Here is a 20,792-nt window from a genome sequence, read left to right as displayed (position 1 = left end):
TTATTGGGATTTCAATGCGAGCTGTCTTAGTCAGCGAGCGGATTTGCGTTCCAGAACGTTTCAATAGCCTAATGGGGGCTAATTACTACCCAGAACCACCAGTAGGCCGCATTCAATCGTCCAACGAAAATGAGAAGAGAGACAACGTGAAAAAAAAAAAAAATCCAAACATTCATCTATTGCAAAGCGCCAGCAAATCATCAACTTCTTTTGTCCCCACGTTTTCAAAGACAGTGACCTGAATAGGTGTTTCCTACAGTGTCTCCACAGCACCGGTTCACCGGGCAGGCAGCGAGCTCTGCATCTTGACAAGCGACCGCGCCACTCATTAATAATCTGCTAGCTCATCAACGGACCAAAGCCAACCATTCCTTCCAACATCCCTCTTAATGCCAAATGAGGGGGGAAAAAAGGTAAAAAAAGAAGAAAAATTAAAAAGAAATAATACACCTAATTATCTACCACAGACGAAATGGCATTAAGCGGGCCGCGCCAGCGGTACTGGCCGTTGTCGCTGAGGTTGCTGGCTCGGTGGGGTCGTCGCCGTCGGCCGGGTTATCCGGGTCTTGGCTCGGCGTCGGCGTGGGAGCCGCGGGGCCTGTTGACGTTCCCAGGTCGGTATCAGAACCGCTCGAGACCGGCGCGCTGGTGGTGGTGGTGGTGGTGGGAGAGGGAAAGGAGGAGGTAGAAGTAGAAGGGGAGGGGGTGCGAGGGTGCGACTCACAGACGCTACCGGTGGCGGTGACGACACGGTAGACGGTCCGGCAGCCGATGTTGTTGCAGCCCTCCTCGCATGGGAAAGAGCGGTAGACGGTCGGCGGGCTCTCCGGACAGTCGCCGCAGCCGGCCGTGATGGTGGCTGGGACCACGCACGCCGCCGCCACGCAGGTGCTGCAGACGTCGGTGGTCGACACGACCGCGGGGCAGCCTGACACTGACACGATCGAGGCGGACATGGCCTCCTGGGCAATCGCCGGGGCAGCGCTAATCATATACGTTGAAGGAGGGCATATGTGTTAGCCTCGGAGTTGGCCCTCAAGCAGGCTCCCGACAGGGAACCAACCGTGATATATTATTTAGACCTTGCTTTAACTTACACGGCCATGCAAGGTGCTAAGGTCTTGAAAAACCGATGCATTATCTTGACCTGGTTCGCTTTACAATTGTCGCAAGGTTCGTCGTGCGCGGGCGAAGACCAATTGACATGGCATTGGCATGGGGCGAGGGGGCGAGAAGACTCGGGTCGATAAAGAGAGAAAAAAAATTAAAGATCGCGTCAGCTTGCAAGCGGCGGCTGCGCGTGTCTCACAAGGGTCTGTGTCTTGCGATGCTAGCCGTTGGTGGTCTGCCTCTCGCATGTGCGAGGGCTGAGCCTTGATAACTACAAATATCATAGCTTGAGAGAGGGGAGAGTTACCGGTACGGATTAGGGAATGAGCACTGCGGGTACGTCATGTGTGACAGGCCAGCGAACCGTTCCCCTCCGCATTTGCCAATCGTGCCACTGTTTGGTCTCGGCACCTTCCCCGTTTGACGCGAAAAAGCGAAGCCAAACAGGATCGGGTGTCACCGATCTGCCATGATTACACGTCTCTAATGCAAATCTGAACCACAGTTACTGAAAACGATAACGAAATGTCCTGGCAGCATCTTACATCTTGTGCAAGAAAAACTAGTCGCTCTAATGAACTGGTTAGTGTATTGTCGACTACTTGTGAATGAAATGACATGTAATAGTAGCAAAGCCTCGGTGCTGGTAAGAGCCCGTTTATTAGGTTGTTTATCCAGAACCGAAAAGACGCACGTAATGCCTCATAAGGCGTGGGTGACCCAGAGAAACATCGTGTCGTAGCACGAGGTCTTCATCCTGACACGGACCATGTTTCTCTCACTCATTAGGTAAACACATTTCTTGCTCCTTCTATGCTAAGCACGGGGGCCTATCAGTTTGATTTCGAAGAGGATCGTTTTGCGAAGCAATGAATGTGCACCTAATGAAGGTACTGTCGGCTTACTTATTAACAGCTAATTAACTATAAAGACCAACTGCTAGCTCAAGGTGCCTACCTGAGCGAAAGGAGAGGAGGCATCAAACAGATTGATCACCTGTCACCGATGTAATTAAAAGATCTACCTTTCCTTTATATTTCCTTCTGCTTTTTCTTAATTTCTTTATTTTCGTTTCATTTCATTTTCTCTTTCCCCCCTTTTCCCCTCATTTTCCTTAATTTCCTTCTAGAGCTTTTGTATTTCAAAATCTCGAAGACCTCATTCCCTATCTTACACTAAACTTTGGGCCCGCTTTCGAGCCTCAACGGCTCAAATACGCTGACGACCGTCATCACGGCACGGCCACCCCTTTCATCACCGCGCCCACCCCTTGCTCCAAGGAGACCCTCAGTAGTTGGGAATCCACCGTCGGATAGTAGCATCAACAGTCCCGCGCTCTGGTGTCGCCTGGTTGCTCTCTCGGACGGAAAAAGGCAGTGACAGGCAACACACCGTCATCCCAAAGCACCGAGGAGCACTTGAGTGCTTCGCAGCTCGCGGTGCCTTCGTCGATTTTGATGTGATTAGGGGTTGTGCACTTCAATTTCACCTATTAGTGTATCCGAGCCGGTCGCGCATGTGAGGAAGCCAAACTAATAGAACACAGGTTTCTTAGAGATGGCAGAGGGTCAAGTCGGCTTGATATTCTCTTTATGGGATCAACCTTTGCACTGTCGATGGCTCCCTACCTGCAAATGGCAATCCCAGCGGTTTCCGGACGGGCGCGGGATTCCGCGAGCTGGACCTCCGGGGCCGAGGCGGGCATTGCCGCCGATATTCCCGAGGCATGCTTCCGTTGAAATTCCACCAATCACGGCTAATTTGAACACGGGGGTTGACGATAGAATTAGGGATTAGTAGTGTACGGAGGACTGCGTAGAATCACCGATAGGATTTTGAATTCTTAAATTAGCTACCAGGCTAGGTAGTGTAAGCTCATTTCACTCTGTTTCTTGAGTAGAGGTACATGCATTAACCTTAATTACTTCGTCCCATCATCCGACACAGCGTACATCCCAACCGTCAAAGTGGAACACGCCAACGCAAGGAGCGAAATCCAGCATGGGAACCGCCGCAGCAGACCTCCTCGCCTCCCTCCGGGGCGCGGGGCTCCTGTCCTCGAGCGTGATTCCCTCCGACTTCACGCCCTCGTTGCTCCTCAACGTCCGCTTCCCCGGCACCGACGCCGACACCTGCCATGGCACCCTAATGCGGGTCAGTCAGGTCCAGTCGGCTCCCGTCCTTTCCGTCGCCCCTCTCAACTCAGCATTGGCGACGACGACGACAACAACAACAACAACAACAACGAAGACATTCACACTGCTCATGATCGACCCGGACGCGCCGACGCCAGACGACCCCAAATTCGCCTACTGGCGGCACTGGGTCGTCGCCAATATCTCGCTGCCCGCGACGGCAGAAACCAAGGATGAAACCGGCAGCGGCAGCGGCAGCGGCAGCGGCAAGGGCGCGCAGCTCCAGCTCGACGAGTGCACGAGCGGCGCCCGCGTGCTTACGCCGTACCTCGCGCCCGGGCCCAAGGACGAGTCGCGCCCGCACCGGTACCTGTTCCTGTTGTTTGCCGAGCCGGACGGGTTCCGGCCGGAGAAGGGCGACGTCGGCGGGGACGAGTTCGTCCAGAGGCGGAGCTTCCCGGCCGACGAGTTTGTCCGCCGGCACGGGCTGCGCCTGGTCGCGGCGCAGTGGATGCTGGGGGCCGGTGATGGGTGGCGGGAGGAGTAATTAGTTACCTTACCTTGCCTACCTGAATTATTAGAGAGTAAACATGGGCACATGGATAGACCTAGGTCGATTGAAAGGCTCAGGTTTGGTAATAATTAACACAGCCAGGTCAGGGAATGCCGGGGTGAGATCTCAACTAGTCGACATGCCGACGGCCCGTTGGATAGCTGCTTCCACATGTCCTCCATCCTGTCGTAGGGCGCGTGCCAGCAAGACGATACAACATGTCCCAAGACCCCGTCGTCTTCGGTTGGCGGGAACTTCCCCCGGACGCGGGCGTCGTACATCTCTCTGAACTGCTCGGGCGTCTCCTGCTGGCCGTACGGCACCTCCCCGGTGGGGATGGTGTAGATACATGAGCCGATGTCGAACTGCTCGTACGCTAGGCCGGCGACTAATTACGTTCGTACCCGGGCGGTAGAAAGGGTATATCGCTACCTCGACCTTGCAACCCCGCGTCCGAGCCCTCCCAAAGTCGCAGACCTTGACCTGCTCGGTTTCGCTTAGGAGGATGTTCTCCGGCCATAGGTCGCCGTAGAAGTAGTCAGACCTCTCGAGCCAGGACATAGCGCTGGCGATCTCCTTGATCTAGCAGAACTTTATATATATGTATATACATACATACATGATACATATATACTCTGTATACTCTGGTACTGGTATATCGCTCTGCCGGCCGCGCCCTAGTTCGACCTTTCTTCCTCCCACCCACATCTACCGCAGCAGAGATATACCAAGACCGATCGCTCCCCACCAAACTTTGTGTTTCTGAAAGGCTTCAAATGTCATGCTTTCCTTTACTCTGGGTCCTCTCCTTTGAATTAACAGAGGCTTAATTATGCCAGAACTAACGTCTCTGGATATGTGCTAGACATAATTACACGCCCCAAAAACACAACAACAGCCATGATCCACTACATACACTCAGCTCCCCAGCCAAGCCAAGCCCGATCCTCGCACACTATTACGCTGGACCAGGAAATGGCCGGGACCGGCGCCTCTAATTACCACCTAACAGGTGGCGAGGTGCTGTTCTGCAATCTGTAGGATCCCACCGAGCTGCAATTTTAATCATTAGGTAGTGCCGAACGCAGTAGGAGCTCCGGGAGCGTTGAAAGCAGTCTACAGTAGGTGGCTATACAAAGGAGACAGTGCCTTATTAAAGCTATCTACAAAGGAGACAAAACGAGTAGTATTTATAGACAAAGGGACTAGCCAATACGTTAAACAGCCTTATATAGCTATAGCAAATGCATAGCTAATACGTTTAGAAGCTCTATAGCTTCCGACACACCCCCTAGTCAAAGGCAATAGTTGTTTAACTACGCTTTGTGGTAATACTGTTCTTGGTGTTATATCCTTTGTCGCTCTTACCTCGATAGCTCCTTTAGGGGCCTGCCTTCCGTATTCGGAAGTCTGAAAGAGTCGAATATAGTAAAGCGATTCCTTTAAAGCTATAGATCAAATATAGCTATTGTAGTCGTAGTAGCGATAGTATTACTAGTTTTAATTGTAATAATAATAATAGGATAACGCCTCCTACGCTCGAATCAACGGATGACTTGTCGGGTGCGCCCGCCGCGAACACTATAACTGCTAGCAGGTCGACTCCTACTCCTATAACGCCTCGAAAGCGTAAGCGTACGGAAGCTTCTAAACCAGCTTCTAAACTATAAATATTCCTATTTATTGCTAGTTTTATAGTTTTCTAGTACTTTACTAGTTACGTTAAGATCGTTCGAGCTAACTAAATATAGCGATATCGAAGCTAGTAAGCTTTATAAGGTGCCTTATAGAATATATATATAGTCGGCTCTAGTAAGACGTTCTTTCGGCAAATATTATAATTATTCTAGCGCTAGCTCCCATTATTACTATTATACCTGTGGTTCTTATAAGTATAAGGAGATATACGCTAATTGCCTATATATCCAATAGCTCTTATAATGCTTATACTAACTATAACGATAATCTTACTTTTTATATTAGGTCGGTAAAGGATTTGATAAAGGCTCTACTAGATAGAGCTAAGGCTTTTATAAGTCCCTAGATCCTAAACCTCTACCCTTAGCGTGTAGGCGAATCGCTAATAAATACGTGTAGGATCTTAAGAAGTTACGTATAGTTCTTTAGAGTGACCTTAAACACGCTAATATAGATGATATAGAGGAGTACGAGCTTAATAAGGCTAAACTTACGCATTTTACGAAGATCGCCTACTCTATATATAATATCCTCTATTAGTTAGGCAAGATTAAGGAAGCTTGTAATACTCGCGTTAGCGCGTCTGATGACACGTCAGGCGCTACGTCGTTGCCTGGCTAGGATAAAGGCAAAGGTAAGGCTATTAATCCTAGCGATAGTAAATAGCAATAGATAGGGAGTATTAGGCGGTATTTTATTTAGCAAATTTAACTTATTTTCTACCCCTTAGTTATATAAGTCTATAACTAATATCTTAAAAATTAAGGAGAGCCTTCTAGTACTTAAAGGCTTATCGGCTAAGTCATTTAATAAGCCTATCTACTAGTATCTAACTAATTAGTAGATATATAGCTTTAAACGTTCCTTTTATTACTTCCTAATATAACTATATATTATAGATATCTATATATTATAGGCGAGTATTAATATATTTATTCTTAGCTATTATTAGTTAAATAGTTTACTAATTATCATAGTAGATATTCTAGGGTTCCCTAAGCTTAAGATTAATATCTATAAATAGCCTTTTAAGTACTATAGCCTCTCTTACCGTAAGGGAGAGCGTTAGAAGTTCTACTTTAGTATTTAACGTTATAATAATATTCTAATATAATGCCTTCTATATAATAGGACCTTCGAATAAGAAGAAGATATATCCCTATAATAAATACTATATATCTAGATTATCTATATATTAAGCATCCCTAGCAATTACAAGTATTAAACGATCTAGCGCTCGCTTACCTCTATATTAGATTAATAAGCAAGAGCTCCTAAATAGGTATCTTACTACTTACTACGCCTCTAATAAGTAGTCTAGTCCTAGGTTAGTCAGGTATTAAGAAAGTACTAAATAGATATATATAATGTCCAGATATAGTATAACTATATAGTATAGGATTAATCCGACAAGCTCCTAATACTCTTTAATCTATATACTAATAGTGCTCCCTTCGAACTTCTTAAGTTCTTTATAGCTTAAAGGAGTTAGCTTATATACGCTAGGCACGTCTAGCCTATATCTTCTCGCTACCTTTCTAATATATTAGTCATAGACTAACCATATCTTATACGTAGGTCGGTCTTAAATCACCTTAATACCAAGGAACCAACGAACATCGCCCTACTTATAGACATCATATCGAGCTTTAATTCCTTCTATTACTAGCTCGGCCGCTATAGCATTACTTTTATAGAAGAAGACCAAGAAGTCGTCGATATAGAAGATTAGGATGACTCGTTTATTATAGCTTAAGAAGAGGCACTTCTCTTCGCCCGATAGTTCTATACCTAGATCTGATAGCGTTTTATAGAACTCCTTATACTATAAGAGTAGCAAGTCTCTTAAGCCGTATAGAGCTCTTTACAACTCTATACATTTCCCTAGCTACTTGAATCCTTCTAGTAATTCGCAGACGATAGGATCGTCTTCGGGTCGTTCGGCGTTAAGGAACGCTTACGCTACATCGAACTGCTTAATTTCTAAGTCGAAGTATATAGTAATCGCTATCATTATATAGAACGACTACGCTACTAGAGTAGCTACGTACGTACTTTCTACTAAGCTAATATTTTATAGATCTCCTTATATATAGATCCTTGCCTTATACTTCTCCAAAAAACCGTCCTTATTAAACTTATATATAAAGACCTATTTTAACGGGATAGGTCACGCCTTCGCCTACTCGCGTAGTATAATCTTTTACGTTCCCCTACTCCCTAAGTTACGTATTTCCTCGTAAGCTACGTCTTTAAACTATTGTCCTAATAGGTGGTTATATAGGTTTTACTAGTTAGTAGGAACACAAGTAAGATCGTTAATATATTAATACGGCTTATTTAGGGCTGCTCCGAGGCGTATAGTATCCTTCTATTATATAGCGGTAGTAAATACCGCATATATTGTTCTTATACTCCAGTCCTCTAGGTAAGCTTCTTATTAATTAGGTAGGTAAGTCTTATAGAACTGTCGTTAGAGTTCCTTAATTATATAGATAAAGGAGTAGTAGTAATTAATCTTCTCTTTATTTTATAGCCTTTTACTTGACCGGACAGGGTTCCTAGGCTTATAAGCCCTCCTCCTGCCTCTACCTCTCCTAGTAGGAGGTTGCTAAATAGCTTCTCCTTCGCTTCTACCTTCTAGAGAATACGTTAGCTAATCCGGACTTTGCTTAACGCCCTACTCCTCTAGCCTAGCTAGGTACGATATATTAGCAATACCGTCCCTAGCTCCTAGCTCTTCTGTCTATTTATTATACGTATTAGATTCTCCTATAGAAGGCATTCTTCCGTTAGATTTGACGGCTCCCCTACTCTCCCTAGCGTCTAGTTAGCTAGCTAGCGACTAGGAAGGCCCTAATTTAAATCTTCCTACTTCCTAATATATATCCCCTTTACTAGCCGGTATAGGGCAAGTTACCAAGGGCTTAGGCATATATTTAGGGGTTAAGAGTCCTCTAAAGCTCTCTATCCATTTAGTAAGTTCGTCTATTACTTACGCCTCCGCTATAAGAGTCTCTAGAACTAATTGCTTACTTATAGGCTATATATCGGAAAGCTCCCTTACCCCTAAGTCTTAACCCTATTAGAGAGGTTAGTCTACTACCGGACTTACTTATAATAGAGGGGGCCAAGCCATTATAATAGAGTCTTCCACTGGTTATTAGGTCTATTATAGCGCTTCCTAGAGAAAATCGCTATCCTAGGAATCTTTACTAAGATCGAACTAATTAACTTCCTAGCTTGCTACTACTAGCGATGACTCTATTAGCTACTCTTTGCCTAGACGGTAGAAAGTCTTCTTATTGAAGCGAACGTTACGAGTTATAATGACCCTATCGAGCTTAGGTATCTAAACGTAATGGATATTAGAAGCGCGATATCCTATAAAATACTCCATTAGCCTATGTAGTAGTACCTTAAAGTCCTTTATATACTACTTAGCTTCCCTATCCTTATAGAGGATATATACTTAGTATCTATATATAAAGGTACTACTCTAATCTAGGTATAAGTCGCTAGTTAACGTAATTATTAAGCTAGGTTTGTACTAGCGAAAATACTATTTAAACTAGCTATAGAGTACCTTATTAGGAGTTCTAAATGAGTGAGCATAGCTTAGGCTTATTATATATAAGTACGCTACTGCTTATACGCTTTCTAACTAGAGCTTTGTAGGGAGATTCGTACTATCTAGCATCCTAATTAAGTGTAAGATTAGTTCTTGTCTTACTCGCTTTACTAGTCCGTTAGGCTTATAGGTATATAAGGGTAAGAGTTTAAGATTACTACTACTCTCTATAGCCTAAGCCTAGTAGTATATTAGTATATGCCTTGCTAAACTAATCGTCGTAATATCGTTATCTTACTTAATCTTATGGATAGTAAGCCTATATTAGCGTCTTACCTAGCTCTTGAAATTCTAGATAACTCCTATAATCTAGTCTAGTAACTTCGTCATTAAGAGAAAAGGGAAGAGCTTCCTATTATACTTATTAATAATTATAAATAGTTATCGTAATCTATTAATTACTTTAGGGTAGTTAAATAGATCCTAGGCTACTTGCTAGAACGGGCGTGTGGACTTCTACTTAGATAGTGTTTTCTTAGAGATAACCTTACTTATATAAGTATAAATGTAGCTCTTACACTTAATATACGCCATCCCCTCAATATAGACGTTTCTAGCATTATTAATAAGCGCTTTTAACGCTTCTAGTCCGAGGTAGCTAGCTCTTAAGTGCTAAAGATCCTTAGTATCCTCTCTTATAGTAGATAATACTTATATCTAGGACCTTTCACTATATATAGCGAACACGTTCTATAAGGATATACGAACGTTTACGATACCTACTTTACTAATTAAGATATAGTCTAGGAAGCTTAAGTGATAGGAAAGTAGCTTATATTTAAGGAAGGTAAGATTATACTTACGTTTTAACTTATAAAGGATAATGTTATTTTCCAATGTTCTAAAACGTAGTAAATAGTCTAAGCTATAGTACTAAGCGCCTACCTTAAGTAATAGAGCTTCTAAGACAATATTAATATAGAATCCTTCGATAATAACGATATCCTTTAGTATTAACTTCTTAATATATAGTCCATATAGTCTATCTAGAACATTCTTAATTACCTAAGTGCCCCTCTTACTAATAGGAAAGGTCGTCGTACCTACTTTAATAAACTTAAGATCTTCGACCTTAATAAACGTTCTAGGTAAAAGGAACTTCTTATCGTTAACTAAGTAAGTTATACTATATAAGTCTAGTAAAGTGCTTTCTAAAAAAAGATAACGTTATGGAATAACTATATTAAACACCTTATAGTAAGTCAAGAGCTTACTAAGTAGTTAAAGGCTAATAATTAATATATTAAGGGAACTAGGGTATCCTACCCCTAATTACCTAGAATAGGATAGCTCCCCTTATTTAGTAATAAGTTAGCTCTTTAGTCTAGCCTACTTCGGCTTATTAAGCTCCTAGCAAATCCTCTTATACTCCTTATTAGAAAGGTATAAGCGTTACTTGTTACTATAGATAGCTTGCTTAAGCGTATAGCAGTCTACTAGATCCTATAGATATTTTAGACGCTTATAAAGACATCTTATATTACACCGCTAACCGCTATAAGAGTCTCTATACGAGTCTCTACCTCTCTCCTTACCGCTCTTTTAAGCTATGGAAAGTATTGGTATATAAGTTGTCAAGAAGATTCTATACTTCCGAGAGACTCTAGGTTATATATCGTTATTAATTAGGATCTTAGCTATTATAATAAGGGTACTGAGCTCCAGAAGTAGCTATCCTGTACTATTAGCAAGCTTAATTTCTATCCTCTTATTTGCTATCTAGGTTGGTAAGATATATATAGTAATAGCGTTAAGAAAGGTATAAAGTCCTTATATACCTTATACTTCTAAGATATTATATTAGATAGCTTATTAGAAGGCAATATTAAAGTTATAAATCTAATGCTATAGATTAACTCCTAAACGCTTAGCTATATTAAGACTAGTTATATATTATACTATAACTATTATATAAAGCGCTATAATAGATAGTATAAGTATAGAGCGAAGCGCTTAGATAATCCCTTTAATAAGGTTAATATCCTTCTTCCTATATGCTTTTATAGCTTTATAAAGTTTAGAATCTATAGTATATACTAGCTAGTATTATAACTATCCTATCTGCTTATTAATATCCATAACATATATAATATCTTTATAAAAGGAGTCTTATAGTTATATAAATTTAGCTATAATAGCTATATTAAAAGGCATTAAATCTATAAATATCGAAGGTAATAATCCTTTTATAAGTTACTCTTAAGAAGCTAGGATAAGGTTATCTCTAGCTTATTTATAGGTTAGGCACTATAAAACTTCTAGATCTAGCTCGCGGTCGCCGTTAAGGTTAATAAATCCCTATATACCGGCAAATTCAGCCTATAACTATAGTTCGATATACTATAAGTTCCAGAAACTAGGGCCTATAAGGCGTATAGAAGTCTCGACTAGGATCTCGGACATAATAGACGCGTCGTTGAAAGCGTATTAAAGCAGGGTAAGAGAGTTCGTAATAGAAGAAGCTACTACTAATATTGAAGATACGTCGGCAGAGGAGTAGTCAAGGCACCGGGCTCATAACTACCGAACGTAGTAGGAGCTCCAGGAGCGTTAAAAGCAGTCTATAGTAGGTGGCTATACGAAGGAGACAGTGCCTTGTTGAAGCTATCTACAAAGGAGACAAAACGAGTGGTATTTATAGACAAAGGGACTGGCCAATGCGTTGAACAGCCTTATATAGCTGTGGCAAACGCGTGGCTAATACGTTTGGAAGCTCTATAGCTTCCGATAGGTAGTTATGCTGAATTTGTTGAGCGCCAGTTATGACTGCGTCATCTTGCTCGGCTTGGTATAATAAATAGGTATTAATTAATTACATGCTGATGTCGAACGTCATCATAATGACCCCGTTTTCAAAGCAGACTTAGCTTACCTATACGTGCTGTATTATTCAAAGGATCCTGTTTTCTATCCTCCTTTTTTTGGGTTTGTAAATATCCTCCCTTCTCCTAGAGGTAAAAAAATCCTTGTTTGATGGTAAGGTAGGGATGAGGGACCAGTAGTGGCGAGCCAGCGTTATTAGAACCACTTCGGGGAGACGGCGACACCCCCAAGCAATTGCCGACCCTGCGTCACCCAACCGCGCTTACCCCACCACTGCCCCGCGGCACTGGGTCCCGGGGTCCGAGCAGGAAAGATGGGGACGGACTCCAGATGTATGCCCCGCCTTGCTTGGGGGAGCATGACCTCTCCTGCCAACAGCTTTAAGATCAGACCTGCCACTGGGGAGATGTAAAGCACTCTGGAAACATCAAGACTCTACCCTGTTCCCTTCCCGGCCCCGAGGTTCAACACCCCGATTAATTATTTGATTAACCCTTTGAACCTGATCGCCTCTGAAGAATTAAGTATTAATAATAGTAAACTGCCCTCGGCACCAAGCTGCCTGCCAACAACAAAACACCATGGCGTCCGAACAGCCCTCGAACCCGATCAAGAAGATTCGACTGGTGCGCATCGCCCATGTCTGGTACGAGCACGCGGACATCGAGAAGGTTAAACAGTTCGCCCTGGACTTTGGCTTTGTAGAGACGGCCCAAATCGGCAAGACGACATTCTTCCGCGGCTATGGCACCGAGCCATTCGCCCTCGCCCTCGTGGCATCGGACAAGAACGAGTTTGGTGGTGCCGCATTCGTCGTCGAGTCCGAGGAGGACCTGGTGCATGCGTCCAAGACGCTACCCAAGGAATGCAGGGCGACCGAGGTGCACGAGATGAAGGACGTGCCCGGCGGCGGAAAGCGGGTCACCTTCTACGATCCCGTCGACGGGTTCCCGTTCCATCTCGTCTACGGCCAGACGCCAGTGGCACTGGAGGACCCAGGGTTCCCAGCGCTCAAGTTCAACTATGTGAGCTGCCTTGCCACCATTTATTTGAATAATTATGGATTGATTCTTTGTATATCACCTGCTCACATCCCGCAGCCCATTGAGAAGAATCGCGGCCCCAACCAGTTCCAGCGCTTCAAGAAACGTCCGGCGCCGGTACACAAGCTGGGCCACTTTGGCATGTGCGTGACCGACTTTGCCAAGTGCTACGAGTTCTATAACACCTACTTCAACTTCCACCCGAGTGAGGTAAGAACCAATCACTCTTTTTAAAGTACCGCCTTGTTGACTTATTACGGCGTCCCAGCTCGTCTACAATGAACAAGGCGTGAACAAGACGGTCTTCTTCCGACTCGACCGCGGCGACGAGCTCGTCGACCACCACTGCTTTTTCTTCTTCGAGGGCCCCAAGATGCACGTCCACCACTCGTCGTTCGAGACGCACGATTTTGACGCCCAGGTTTTGGGCCACGACTGGCTGCGTTCCCAGGGCTACAAGAACTGCTGGGGTGTTGGGCGCCACGTCATGGGCAGCCAGATCTTTGACTACTGGTTCGACCCAGCGGGGTTCATCATGGAGCACTACGTTGATGGCGACCTGCTGGACATGAGGGAGCCGACTCACTACACCAAGGCCGCACCCGACAATCTGCACGTCTGGGGTAATTAAGTCATGCGATGTCCCTAATTAGTTCAAGTTGTTTAGACAGTCTGACTGATTGATTTTTCTCCCAGGGCCCGACGTGCCGGCGACGTTCCTACAATGATAGACAAACAGCCTTGGAGAGAGCAGGGGGGTGGGTTACAGCAGCACAAGGCGGCTCTGGGTAAATCCCCACATGTGGAAGGATTCGAAAAGCTCAATTACGCCCACTGTCGGTGTTGGGTGTCTGCCTATTGAGAGAGTCGAATGCTTGTTTCACAGGAGCGACGAGGATAGTCATGTTTGGCTGGAATCGAATGTTTTTAGACTGTATCTCATTGTACACCTAGTCCTCAGCACTAGCGTGCTACCTTTATGATGTAGATCGAGTACGGCGACGACTTTATACCTCGTAGCCTCGAGCAGTGTTCCTTCGTGACAGCACTCATTTGGTGTCTAACTGCAATCATGCGTCGGAAGGAATATATTCCTGACAGTATTAATTATTAGAATCCTGATCTCATATTTTAGCGTAGCCGGCTAGACCTGCGCTCCTCCAAACGTTGGGTAATTAAGCTGCAAACAGGAGGGGCTTGGGATGGTGGGATGAACGAGAACGCCGCCCGTCCGATGAAGAGGAGCAGGCAGTTGGCTCACGGAATCGACGGTCCGCCCAATGGCGGGCTTCGGGGTAATTTCCATCAGCCCATGCTATCTGCTACGATGTGACGACATGCCGCAAGCGACCCATAGGCTATTTTCGAATCGATCCTCCGTTTGCGGAGTATGAAGTGCACAATCGAGGCGGCTGGATGGATTGTCGCTGTTTCGGACTTTCGGGGAGATGTAGTGTATGTACTGTAGATACCACATTTCTGCTGCAGGTCCGGTCATGGGTACCTTCCCGGCGTCCAGGTTCTGGAAGCCCCTCGGGAAATCTCCGAAAGTAGGCGGCTGAAAGAATGCTGCCTTGCCCATTTCGCACTACCTTCGAGACCTACCAACCAACCAGTTAAAACCCTAACCCTTTGCTTATTCTCGATCCCACCGAGCGCTGCCCCGCAACACCATTCGGTTGTTGATTTACCCGGTGGTTAGTTACTAACTAATTAGTTCAGGACTTAGGGCCAAAACCCCCAGACATACCAATATAGCTAGACATATCGCCACCAAATTTTCTATACATTCACGTCTTTATAAAAGGTGCTATTAAGTTCAATTTAAGTTTAATTACCCTTATAATAATAGCCTTAAATAGCTATAAATGGTTTAATTATAAACTAGGCTCTAAAAAGCTTAAAAACGTAGTAAAATTTAATTCTACCTAGTTATAACTAGTTAAATAATAGGTTATATAATTTACCTTTATCTCCCTCTCCCTTTATATTATACTCCCTATCTTTATTACTTTTAATACTCCTAATTATAGTAGTACCTTCTCTTTTAGCCTCCTAGTAATAGCTATTATCTTCTATTCCCAGCATAACTACTATAGACTTATAGGTATATCGCTTCTTAAACCTCCTAATATCCTTAATAATAGCTATATATAGAGACTCCTTCTTACCTCTAGATAGAGATAGTAACTTAATATCCTCTTCCTACCTATCTTTACTATCTATAAGGTCAAATCTATTATTATTACTATTGTTAATTAATATTATAGTTATACTATTAATCTATATCCTAGGACGTTTAAGGGATAGGAGTTTGACTTTTAATAACGGCTTCTTAGCTAACTAGGGGATTAGGATTTCTTTTCTATCTCTAAAGTCGAAAAATACTAATGGCTAACGCTCTTTTAGTAGAACCTAAAGAGGGTCTTTATTATTAAGAAAAAGATAGTTATTCTTATTAGTCTTTTCTAAAAATTTAGTAAAGATTACTATATAAAGGTAATACCTATTAGTACTAGGAATCTTATTTTCTAGGTATCTTTTCTAGACTTTATATTCCTCTTTATACTCTTATTTAATCTGCTTAATAGTAATATAGGTAGCTTTTTAGCTAATATCTTAAATTACCTCAGTACTTTTCTAAACTTAGATCTTCTAAAACTATTAAATCTACTAGATAGTTATACTTATTATAACCTCTTTTATTAGCTTAATAAGTTAGCCTTATATTTTCTTAGTAAATAATATAGCTAGATAGGCTTTCTTATCTTTGATAAAGTTATTTAGATGTTTATATACTAGCTAAGCCTTATTAACTATTAATATAATATCTTAAAAGTATTCTTATATTAGTAAACTAAAAAGCTTAAGATACTACTTTTAAATATAGTTAATACCTTTTTTTATATTTACCTATTACTTATTATTGGAAATTATTATAGGATATCTAACGCTTATACTAGATAACACTTTCTCCCCAATCTAATCTATTATAATATATTAGTTTAGTAGAAAAAGACTAGTCTTTTCGAATCCTACTATAATATTTCGGTGTTTAAAACTAGTATCCTAGATTTCCTAGAATCCTCTAACAAAGTCTGCTTAGGTAAATGTAAGATCGTTGTTTCGAACTACCTACTGAAGACGTTATTAATATATTTCCTTAAGATAGTAAAAGACTTTTATATCTATTAGCTAGATAAAGTATATTAAATAGGGAGGGAGGAAGATAATGATAATGTCAAACGAGAGGTAATATTTGTAAAGCTTAAGGTTATAATATCCTATAAAGTTATCTAGGATAAGTAATTAGTATATACGTTCTTCTAATGGTATGGATATACGGACCGAATCTTTAGGGGTAACGTTATCTAGGTTAACAAAGTATATACTAAGAGTAGGACTAAAGTTATAATAGTTATAACTAAACCATTCCTTAAAGCCTATATTATATCACTAGAACTTAGTATAGATAGTAAAGAAATATTTATTAAAATGTTATATCTAATCTATTGTAATCTTAGTATTATTAAATACTATCTCTAACTTATGGAATCGAATCTTTTTATTAAGACTATTAATATTCTAATCTTTTAATAGCTACTATTTAAGAATATAGAATACTAGGATAGTATTACTAATAGCATTTCTAGCGCTAATTATACTTATTAACTCTCGATTATAAAGGTCTAGAATCTCTAGCTAATAAAATACTATAGTAAACATTTTATATTAGTATCTAAAGAAAGGAATTAACCTTCTTCTTCCTATCTATTTTAACTATTAAGATCTTAAACCGCCTATTTAATATTATAAATATATATTAAGCTAGTACCAACCCTCTAGGGCACTACTTAGCACCTCTAGAACCAAACCTCTATCTAGTCAGATAGGGAGGAGCCTCGGCTTAAAATATCTAGGGCGTCCAAGTATTTGTAGTCATAGCAGGCAAGTCCGACCATCTAGATAGCAATAACGATAGGGGCGAAGGCAGCCATAGTAATATCCCTCTAGATAGACGTAAAAGAGTCTACTTATATAGAAAAAGATATCTCTAACTTATAAAAGAAAGAAAAACCACATCCTACTACTCTAATCCATTAGAGCAAACGAGTATTAAAAGCCATCTATTATTCTTGTCTCTCTTATCTAACGCCCCTAGATAGGTAACCCTTATTTATACCTATCGTATATAGCAAAGCTCTACAGAACCGGAAAAACAAAACTATACCCTATGTCCCTTTAATTATATTAAGAACTTCCAGCCCTAGTCTATACTTCCCCTTCGAATTTGCTCTAAGGCTCCTACTGGCGAATTCAGACCTAAAACTTTACTCGCGTTTCTTACGACGCCTAGCTTACTTAGCTCTACTATTACCTTTGGGTAAGGGCCGTTTCTTAGACACCTGACACCTTTATTAGGCTTTTACTTTAATATCTAGCGTATCCTAGCCTATAAACTATAGTAGGTACTTAGGAACTAGCTTAAGATCTTTAGGTTCTAAACGTTCGAATAGTAGGGGCTAAGTCTATTTAGTAAGATTATTGTTAAGACGACGTTATAATAAGTCTATTTAGTAAGATTATTGTTAAGACGACGTTAGTCTATTTAGTAAGATTATTGTTAAGACGACGTTAATAAGTCCGTCCTTTCTTAGTAGCTCGGGTTAAGCGGATCTCCTACGTCTATATTAGCTTACTTAGCTTCGTCTTAGTCTAACTAGGTAGCTATTATATTATTAAAGGCGTTTACTTTACTAGTTACTATTACTATAACCTTAAAGGTTTTCCTTATCCTTCTATAGCTATAAATTACTCCTCTACCTGTTTTACTATATACTAGTAAATAGCTATCCTTAGTTTATAAGGATACTTAAGTACTTATTAAAGTAGCTAAGGCAGCCTAAGTTCTTTAGGTACCTTGCTAAGGAACCGCTAGATAGTATCATCTAAGGGAACCTAGTGATCCTTTTTCATGACTAATTACTCCTTTGTCGGTAGCAAATTATCTTCTCCTTCCTCTATCTAGATAGAGATAACCGATTTTACCCATCCTAATTATAGCTACAGCTATAGAACTAGCGGCCTATAAAGTAGCTTATCTATAGGCTACCTAGGTAGTTAATGGGGATAGATATCCCCCTAAGGGTTCTTCGGCTTTTCTAGCTAGAGGGAGCTATTAGGTAGATAGCCTAGAGCTATCTAGATTATTCTAAGCTAGAATATTAATATCTCATTTTTGGCCTTTGTTATTTTTAGCTCTATATATAGATAGCTCTTTTATTAGGGGAGCTTAAGCTATACTTTATCTCCCCATCGTATCTCCTAAAAGTAGAAGTGACAGAACTTAGTAACCTAGACACTATATTCCTACTAGCCCTTTTGCTTTAATATCGCTTATATTATTGGCTAGTATATATAACCTCCGGGTAGTAGAAAAAGAAAGCTAGGGAGAATGACCTTATCCTATAGAGTCTTAAATGGATCTTTTTAGCTCTACTTATTAGAAGAATAGAAATCTATATAATAGAGATAGGACTCTATCTATTTATATATGGTTATAGCCTAGTATAATTATTATAAATAGTAAAGGATTACCTAGAATCGTTTTCTAGCCATATCCTTTCATTTTCGTAAGGGTAGTACCAACTACTTAGGCTTTAGGTCGCTAACAGCTTCTAGAAAGATATAGATATATAGCTTATAAGATACTAATATATTATTATAGATAAGTACATAGATAGCCTAGCAGGCTATAGTTAGGACGCAGGATATTCCGATAGCCAATTACTTAATTGTGACGAACCCAACTCAGACTTCTTCTGAAAGGGTCCAGACGGAGGTGGGTGAAGCAGGACAAGCAGGCAGGTCGTCTGAGGGATTCGGTGAAGCCAAAGGGTTCACAACAACACTTAGAGTTGTCTCTCACAGTAATCAGCAATGCTTGGTATGAGTACTGTGATTGTGATTGTTACCACTGGTGAACTTCCCAGAGTCCACCATAACGAGTGACTAGCTAGCTATATATACATAATTGTCTGTCCTTCTTCAATAGTTATCACCAGTACCACTCCTCCTTTCACTTCGTGATTCTGCGTTGTCGACGGTGACATGTTATTATCACCAGTGAAGACCTTAGTCTTGGCGGTGATAATCTTCTGATTGGTCCGTCAAGTGATTGGCTGTCGGAATGTCCCGCGTCCTGGCTGCAGCCTGCCAGGCCGCCCATGTGCTTATTCGTGACACGATGCCCCTCCTTCAAGGCTTTCGACCCGAAAGCCCTCTTAGGCCGTTTCAAATAGCGCCAACAACCCTTCGCTTGTGAGTACTGCATTCTCCCTGTTTCTGCGTCGTGGTCGCCATGTTGACAAAATGCCGATAGAGAAACGGAAGTCGCATTCTGCACGTTACCGTGCTTCCCTTGCTCAGAACATCGCTGAGAACGGTTTTGTCGTTATGCCTTGCTCTTGGTGCGCGTCGCAAGGCCTCGTTTGCAAAATGATCGCGCGTACGAAGCGTTGCGAAGCCTGCGTTCGTCGAGGTCGTTCTTGCGATGGCTCTGGCATACCGCTTTCTTCCTGTAAGCACGTTTTCTTCTTCTTTTTTTTTTTTTTTTTTTTTTTTTTGAATGTGATTCCTGATGTTCGTTCTAGTGGATCGCATTCTCCAGGAGCAGCGTCGTATCAAGGATGCTGAACGTCGTGCCGAACTTGAGCTGGATGAATCTCAACGCCGTCTGGAAGAAGCCCAGCGCGAGTTGTCCGAAAAGCTTGCGCGGCTCCGGCGTCTTCGTCAGCAGAAGGAGTTTTTGGTGGAGAAAGGTGCCGACATGGTGGCGCGTGGTCTGTCGACCTTGGACGAGTTGGAGGAGGTTGAGCGGCAAGAGACGCCTGCTATGCCCTCGTCACAGATTAATGATGCCGTCGATGCTGTCGACTGGGGCGCCGTCTTTGGTTCTGTCCCGGGTTTTCCTTTGGTCGATCCGGATTCTGCCGGTGGAACTGTTCCAGTTTCTCAGGGCAGTTCAAATTCTTGACTGGTTCCCATGAGTTGTCCTCTGGTCCAAAATCAAGCCATTTGACCAGGTACTGCAGTTCCCCGTTGATGATGCGTGAATCCAGAATTTCTTCGACGTCCCATTCTTCCTCTTCGTCCTCTGCTTCGATGTGCGTGGCAACCTTGGCGTTCTTTGGTGCTGGTTCGAGAAGTGAAATATGAAAAACATCCGTCCGTAGTCGCATAGATGACGGTAACGATAGTCGGTAGTTGGATGTCGAGATTCGTTCTTTGATAACGAAGGGTCCGACCTTCTTGAAGTCCAGCTTCGTGCTTGGTCGTTTGGTTTGCAAGTTTCGTGCGATCAGGTAGACTTTGTCTCCCCTCTCTAGGCGAGGTCCCTCGAGCCTGTGTTTGTCGTAGTAGTTCTTCATTCTGGTCTTGACAAACTCGAGTTCCTTTTTGAGCTTTTCATGCAGTGCGTGCATCTGTTCTGCTTTGACTGCTGCTCTCGGCACTGTGACCTCTGGTCCTTGCCTAAGGTCTGCTTCATATCCGTAGTTCGCGAAGAACGGTGTGACTTTGGTCGTTTCTGTCGGCGTCGTGTTGTAGGCGAGTTGTGCTGTTGGTAACAGCATGACCCAGTCGTCTTGTTGGTAATTGACGTAAGAGCGGAGGTATTGCTCAACAACTTGGTTTAGTCGCTCCGTTTGTCCGTCGGTCTGCGGGTGATATGCCGTTGACAGCTTGCTGTTGACGCCTAATCGTTGCATTAACGCTTGCCAGAACTTCGATGCGAACTT

General features: G+C 42.5%; 5 protein-coding genes across 5 annotated transcripts; 3 read left to right on the top strand and 2 right to left on the bottom strand.

Annotated features, from left to right (window-relative positions):
• Positions 1 to 389: 389 nt before the first annotated feature.
• On the bottom strand, positions 390 to 1,074 carry MYCTH_2310320 (uncharacterized protein). Its single transcript, XM_003665954.1, has 2 exons — positions 725 to 1,074; positions 390 to 598 (listed from the first exon to the last, which is right to left on the bottom strand). Exons 1-2 carry the CDS (start codon positions 990 to 992, stop codon positions 459 to 461), a joined length of 408 nt encoding a protein of 135 aa, XP_003666002.1. The 5' UTR covers positions 993 to 1,074; the 3' UTR covers positions 390 to 458.
• Positions 1,075 to 2,915: 1,841 nt separating this feature from the next.
• On the top strand, positions 2,916 to 3,848 carry MYCTH_2310317 (uncharacterized protein). Its single transcript, XM_003665953.1, has one exon. The coding sequence runs from the start codon at positions 3,112 to 3,114 to the stop codon at positions 3,790 to 3,792; it is 681 nt and encodes a 226-aa protein (XP_003666001.1). The 5' UTR covers positions 2,916 to 3,111; the 3' UTR covers positions 3,793 to 3,848.
• Positions 3,849 to 3,887: 39 nt separating this feature from the next.
• Positions 3,888 to 4,359, bottom strand: MYCTH_2129884 (uncharacterized protein; the record flags this gene model as incomplete). Its single annotated transcript, XM_003665952.1, has 2 exons — positions 3,888 to 4,186; positions 4,245 to 4,359. The coding sequence occupies 2 exons, from the start codon at positions 4,357 to 4,359 to the stop codon at positions 3,888 to 3,890; spliced, it is 414 nt and encodes a 137-aa protein (XP_003666000.1).
• A 7,975-nt stretch (positions 4,360 to 12,334) lies between these two features.
• MYCTH_2310316 (uncharacterized protein) lies at positions 12,335 to 13,639 on the top strand (the record flags this gene model as incomplete). The annotated part of the gene is made up of 3 exons (XM_003665951.1): positions 12,335 to 12,975; positions 13,051 to 13,203; positions 13,262 to 13,639. Coding segments are annotated over exons 1-3 (956 nt in total), but the record flags the coding sequence as incomplete, so codon positions are not given.
• A 5,726-nt stretch (positions 13,640 to 19,365) lies between these two features.
• MYCTH_2070469 (uncharacterized protein) lies at positions 19,366 to 20,204 on the top strand (the record flags this gene model as incomplete). The annotated part of the gene is made up of 3 exons (XM_003665950.1): positions 19,366 to 19,573; positions 19,647 to 20,002; positions 20,115 to 20,204. The coding sequence occupies 3 exons, from the start codon at positions 19,366 to 19,368 to the stop codon at positions 20,202 to 20,204; spliced, it is 654 nt and encodes a 217-aa protein (XP_003665998.1).
• Positions 20,205 to 20,792: the final 588 nt, after the last annotated feature.

Source organism: Thermothelomyces thermophilus, chromosome 6 (genome assembly GCF_000226095.1).
Source record: "Thermothelomyces thermophilus ATCC 42464 chromosome 6, complete sequence".
NCBI lineage: Eukaryota > Fungi > Ascomycota > Sordariomycetes > Sordariales > Chaetomiaceae > Thermothelomyces > Thermothelomyces thermophilus.
This window is presented reverse-complemented; position numbering and strand designations above follow the sequence as displayed.